The sequence below is a fragment of the Phaseolus vulgaris genome, chromosome 8, assembly GCF_000499845.2.
Source record: "Phaseolus vulgaris cultivar G19833 chromosome 8, P. vulgaris v2.0, whole genome shotgun sequence".
In the NCBI taxonomy this organism is placed as follows: Eukaryota; Viridiplantae; Streptophyta; class Magnoliopsida; order Fabales; family Fabaceae; genus Phaseolus; species Phaseolus vulgaris.
In genome coordinates, this window is record NC_023752.2 from 59,902,396 (window position 1) to 59,909,102 (window position 6,707).

The following is a 6,707-nucleotide window of genomic DNA, read 5'->3' on the forward strand; positions in this document are numbered from 1 at the left end:
ATTCATAACATTCAAGAACATTTTCAACTTCAAAAACAATATTTAACCTCCAAACTGTAAAACTCTAATATTTATTCATATTCGCACAACATATAATCAAACAATTTCATCAAATAACATCCTTGTAAGAGAAATTGAAAATTGAGACCACATTCCCACCACGTTCAAACCTTCTAACCTAGGGTACTACTGAAGGTTAACATTAATTTTTCTTGCCTGAAAATTTATATTCAAGGCAGTTTTCAAGTAGTAATTTATACCAAAATCTAGGGACCTATAATAAGTTATGTAAAATAAGTTGATAGGATCACTTTTCTCAACTGACCCCACAAGGATTAACACTACAAGAAAATCATAAAATAGAAACTAATTTTTAGAGACAAAAAATAATTAGTTTGCTATAGTGATTAAATCAGAGACCATTTTAGAGACTAATTTTTTTTTTTTTTTCTAAATTAGTTTCTATTATTGTTAAATGATTTCTAAATTGGTGTCTAATTAGCAACCAAAGTTTTTTAATATAAATTTTTGTAGAATTTTACAAAATGTATATAAAAATCTACAATGAAATTAACTTTTTTTTTATGAATTTTTATAAATTTAAGAGGAAAAATTTCACAAATTATGAAAAATTATTGTAAATCATTTGAATTTGAATTGTTACTAATATGATTTTTAAAAAAATATTTTATAGTTCTTTTTAACAAGTAAAAAATTCTATAAATGAACAACATATAAAATAATATTATTTAATTATTTATTATACATTTATCTTTTAGGACATGCAAATCAATCCTTTTATACTAATTCAAAATTTTACCCTGCTAAATATTCTTACATTAGTTTTTAAGTTGATATATTATAGAATATTAAAATATATATTTAGTTCATATTGACTTCAGGGTAACTATGGTTGAACTAATGAGGTAAACAAATTTTATTGTTATTGTTATTTACTGTTTATCTATATCCATTAAGTGATGATGTGTATATTAATTGACACGTGCGCAGATGCGTATAAATTGCCATGTAATTTTTTTTTATTCTGAATAAATTCTTAAAATTTCTTACTCGTAATTTTTTTTTCTCATTTTAGTCTTTTTTATATATTTTTTCAGTCTCTATGTTTATTTGTCTGTTAAATGACAATATCAACGAAATTAGAATAATTTATGTATTTTTTTTAAAATATTATATTTTAAAAAATTAATTAATGTTATGGAAAAAAATTATTTTCTATTAGTTAGCATTTATATCTTTATTTTTTTTCAAATTTTTCATTGAATATGGTGAACATAAAAGAAGGATAAATATTTATTTATTTTTTCTGGAATTCTTCTTCTTTAAATTTTATCTTCAAATATAAAAAGGGTTCAAATCTTAAAGGAAGAAAACTGAGTTATTTACATCATTTTTATTATTCTTACGTGTCACTTAACAAATATGTCATCACTTAATAGATGTTCATAACGTCATTCATGAAACCATTACTCTCTTTTTTCCTTAAAAGAAAATAATTCTAAACAAATATATGTGTACAAGGTCACCAAATAATAGATAATTCACGGTTTAAATAATGTAAACAAATTTTATGGAACCAAAAATAAAATTAAAAATTACTTGGACCAAAAAAAATTAAAATAATATATATATATATATATATAAAGTTATATTCAGTTGTATGTAGCACATATACGGATACGGACACTGACACAACACGGATACGGACACGGAGATACGTATCATCTCTAAAATGTAGGATACGGGGACACATATCTATATATTATATAATTTTGAATTATATAAATTGAAAATAAATATTTATGTGCAAAAGTATGTTCCATATTCTTTTGGGAGTAGAAAGATATTTTTCATGACTGGTTCAAAAGAATTTGTTCTTATTTTTATAATCATAATAAAAATTTATACAATAAATTTGAGTTTTTAGAAAGTTATTTTTATTTATACCTTTTAAAATTGTGTTAGAACTGTGCTAGAATTTTCAAAAATTCAACAAATATTTTTTTGAATTGAACACTTCACCGATAAGTATCCTACGAATGTCGTACGAGTGTCGACACAGATACATGTGTCCGACGCGGATACGCCATTTAAGAAGAAGTGTCCGAGCGAAGAAGTGTCCGAGCCTCAAAGGTCGTTGATGATTTACTTTAAGAGATGTGTCATCACTTAATAGAAATTAGTAAATTGATGAATTGTTTTCTTTAATAAAAAATAATTTAAAAATGTCTCACTTCCAATGAGTAAATGACGTGTCACTTAAAATAATTTAAAAATGTCTCACTTCCAAGGAATAACCGACGTGTCACTTAAGAGACAATTCATACCTAAGTAGTGTTAATATATAATAAAACTAGGGTAGAAATAAAAGTTTTATGATAGAAAAACAAAATATAAAAAGTTACTGACACCCAAAAAAAAAAGAATACGTGTATAACTTCTACTCCTTTGTGTCACTTTAACAAATATGTCTTCACTTATCAGATTTTAGTATACAATGGGAATCAAAACAAAAAAATCAAACTTTTTATTAAAGACCAAAATAATGTTTTTTACTTATAATTATATAAAAAAATTCACAATTATAGAAAAAGTTAAAAAGTTACTTAATTCTAATCGATATTATTCATGTTAGTCCTTTTAGTTTGTATACACTTTCAAGTTATATATATCATGAGACTTTGGAAAAAAACTTATTTTATATTGATTGGTTTCATTAATGTCAAGGAGCAACATAATTGGCGTTTTCCAAAATGAAGCAAGAACAATTCAATTCTTTTTCTTAAAAGTAATTTTTGATTAAAATGAGCCGAAATGAGAGTTTTTTGGATCTGAAATAATATTTACATCACCTCTTTGACACACTCAGAACAAAAGGGTTGGAAACAAAATAACAGTGTGCTGCATATAATCCAATAAGAAGATTGGTCACCATTGCCACAAGATACATACCACACACATCTAATCACTAGATTGGGCTAAGACTAACACTCCAACCCATTTGAACATGAAGCAACAAAATCAACTGAAAAACAATGAAAAGAAAACTTGTTCTTATCATAGACAGGTTCATTGCTGGATCAACATTGCATTGTAACTTCCCTCCAATTTTGTATAGCTTGAGACAACACTTTCTCAATTACTTGTGCATCCACATGGAGGGTATTGTTCTCCTGGAAGATCAACAAAGAATCCAATTTGTCAGTGACTTCATCCAAATTGAGGTCACATTGTAGTGTCAATATTTCTTCCCACATAATTTCTTTTGAAAACAATTATCTTGTAGACATCATAGGAGGTTAAATATGGACAACTCTATAAAATCAATATGGAACCTAGTCCTTTCTGGTTAGATTCACTGATAGTGACAGTATTCATGATTCAGAATTCCATGCATTATTAGTTTCTGTCTGAAATGTGCTTTGCATGTTTGAGTGAGTGTTTCACCTTATTAGTATTACTTACTTTGATTCCAAATGCTTCTAGAGAGAAGCTCTCCACACAAGAAGCCCTAGCCTGCAGCACCTCAAGACCAAGCCTTTCAAAGCCTTCCAATATGAATGTCAACAATCCCTGGCAACTCCTTTCACACACCACCTTGATCATAAACCCCTCCTCTTGAGTTTCCACTTTAAGCTGCAAAAACACCACCAAGAACCATAAAGCAATCACACAAAAGATTCCTCCTGAAATCTCTGTATAAAGATTGAAACTTATTTTATTTTATTGATTCTTTACTGATAAAAAAATAACTAAATCATACATACCACAGGCATTGGACCATTGTCGATGACATTTTGTGCTGCAGCAGGAACTCCTAATTGGTTCAATTCTTGTAACTTTTGCTTTAAACCACGTATGTACTTCGTTGCATTCAGTATCAGAGAGGTTTTCCGCCGCTGCATCAACCAAGCAAATCCATCATATTTCAACATAACCTCAATCAGTTCTTGAACATACATATTTTATTTAGAGGAAAAAGAAGCAAGAAACAAGAAAGTAAGTAGAATGAAAAGTTTAAAGGTTCTATTCAAATAAGAATAATATTAAGAGTGGAGAAGTTTTGACTAAAAGGGATGCAGTACTACATCAGATAATTAAAGGGAGAAAAGAGAAATGAGTAATTAATCACCGCATTGGAGTTAGTGATTGAACGAAGCTTTTGTATGCTCCTATACAGTACTGTTCTCCTGTGAACCCTGTAAACCATTTTCTCTCTTTCTCTCTCTCTCTCTCATGCACACACAAACTATGAAGTGAACTATATATAAAGAAATCCAAAACAGAAGTGTATGGTTAGTGAAAAGGACGAGAACAAAGAATCTTGTTGGTCACATGTGAAACAGATATGGAGTTACCGTAGGTGGCAACTGTTTTAACCTTTAACTTATAGGGACAAACTTGTTTTTTTTTATCCTGCTAAATTCATAATCACCAGAGTCAAATTTGTTCTATCAGCAGATTAAAACTTAGCTAGCTGTTTTGATATGCAGCATATTTCTTAGTCCAGATATATTTATAAATTAATTAATAGTGTTACATGAAAACATATTTCACTTCTCAAGTTGAGACTGTTTCAAGGGCTTAATGGTATGCAATTGTTGGAGGGATATCATGTCAAGGTTAGAAAAATCAGTAGCCAATGCCATATTTATGTAACATTGTACATATATTAAATGTTATGTTTGTACAAAATTGATTGTTCATTAATGTTCTTGTTGCAATATTAGAACAATTCATAAAAATGAAAAAAAAACCATTAATTATGATATCAAGTGGTTCTACCCCTTGGAGACCACCATAGACACTAATTGCAGATAAGATCCCACAAACTTCAAGATATTACACACCCATATTAAGATCACTCCATATATCATCCATGGTATGAATCATCTTCTATCTTGATCTAATATTGAAACATATTTTATTATTGGTAATTTTAACTGATAAACATATATTTTAAAAATAGATCAAATCTTCTTTTCAACATTAAAATTTTTCATTAGTTAAGATCAGATATATTATAAGATAGTAATTGAATAAATTCCTATGAAATTGTAAGATGTTAAGATTACTTCACTATAAAGTTTCCATTAATAATGATTTTTAATTAAAAAAGTATAAGATACAAATTGATGAATTATTCAAACCTCATTTAAAACATATCCCCCACATCTTTTTTAAGTGTTATAATTTTTAAATATTTTTATTTCTATTGAAATGTCATTGTCAAATTCAAACCAACATTATACATTCACATTATCTTTAATCAATTTAGAAGTATTATAAATATTTTATTAAAATTAAGAAAATGTATTATACTTCTTGGTATCTAAAAAACACATTTAATTTAAAAAGGATATAAATGAGTAACATTTTTGCATATTTGAATCAAAATTTGTAAAAGGGATTTTTAATTGACATTAATTATCTACATGTGTGAATGGTTTCATAGGTATAAATTTAATCTAACAAAAGCTATCCAAGATAGTTTTTGTTCAACTTAAACCAGATTCATAATGAATTTGTTAAGATAAAAGAAAATGTATAAACATGGTTTTAGATAGTTGAAGGTGAAGTGAAACATATATGATGAAGAAGGATGAATGGAAATGGAGAATGTGGAAGGTGGTGGTACAGTTGTGTGGCGTGTGAAATAAGGCTTGGCTGTATGCAAAACACAGATATATACGAAAGATGAAGCGTGTGGGGTCAGTAAAAGAAGAGCATTGAGAAAACAAACGTTCTTCTTTCTGCATGGCAACGTGATAAAGCAATGAAAGAGATGGTGATGCATTGGTTAAGTTACATGCTGGAAAGGAATCTCCATTGTTGATTGAGACACAAATCCATAGTAGCAACTAGCCAAGCTAAGTGTCAAAAACATGTTACAGTTTTATGTGCCATCTTTGGATGCCTCCAAGCATTTCTCACGGGGAAGGGATTCTCTCTCTCTCCCTCTGTTCTTCATTTGGCTTCTGCTACCAACAAAAGTTAAACAAACTTTGTTTTTTATTATAGATGTGTTGATGAGAAAGAAAATTCGATGCCAATTGCCAATTCTTTTCAGTTTCTTTCCAAACCTTAGAGTTAAAAAGGTTGCAAGATATGTCGTCTTCAATCTGCCGTTTCTTATTTCATTGTTGTGGAACCATCAAATTTAAATCGTAAAAAAAAAGTTACATTTTAGATTTTCTGCTGGCATTTTCTTATTTCTTCACAAAAGTTTCTTTGAAATTTCAAACAGGTAAATGGAAAAATAAATCAACCTCCTTTTGTCTTAACTAAAGCTTTTCACTTTGGATTCCTGTCAAAATTCTCAATTCCCTTCACTGTTTTAAAACAATAAATAAATCTGAATGCTACTAAAAGTACTGCAACCCAATACCTTACTTCTATTGAGTATCTTTATAATAAGGATTTTTTTTATATATTTAGTTTAGATATGCAAGTTGGAACAAATTAGGATAGAATATACTAGAGAATTTGATGAAAGAAGAGAAACAATTTTATATTTTATAGTAAAATAGAGAAACAATTTACAATTTTAATTAGAGAAACCATACAATTTGAGAAAATCAGTAATATATATCCCAATCTCAAATTAAAAGAGTACGCAAGAGAAAAATGAGCTTATCACATAAAATATTATGTGAAATATATTATGCATGGATTTGTTTTATTAT

General features: G+C 28.1%; 1 protein-coding gene across 1 annotated transcript; it reads right to left on the minus strand.

Moving 5' to 3' along the window:
• Positions 1–2,900: 2,900 nt before the first annotated feature.
• LOC137824403 (uncharacterized) lies at positions 2,901–4,305 on the minus strand. Its single transcript, XM_068630039.1, has 4 exons — positions 4,154–4,305; positions 3,789–3,920; positions 3,487–3,657; positions 2,901–3,194 (listed from the first exon to the last, which is right to left on the minus strand). Exons 1-4 carry the CDS (start codon positions 4,229–4,231, stop codon positions 3,102–3,104), a joined length of 474 nt encoding a protein of 157 aa, XP_068486140.1. The 5' UTR covers positions 4,232–4,305; the 3' UTR covers positions 2,901–3,101.
• Between the last annotated feature and the right edge of the window lie 2,402 nt (positions 4,306–6,707).

Coding starts and splice junctions, on each gene's coding strand:
- LOC137824403 (XM_068630039.1), bottom strand. CDS start 4,231: ATGGTTTACAGGGTTCACAGGAGAACAGTACTGTATAGGAGCATACAA. Junction 3,921..4,153: donor CAATCACTAACTCCAATGCG/GTGATTAATTAC, acceptor TGGTTGATGCAG/CGGCGGAAAACCTCTCTGAT. Junction 3,658..3,788: donor ACAATGGTCCAATGCCTGTG/GTATGTATGATT, acceptor GTGTTTTTGCAG/CTTAAAGTGGAAACTCAAGA.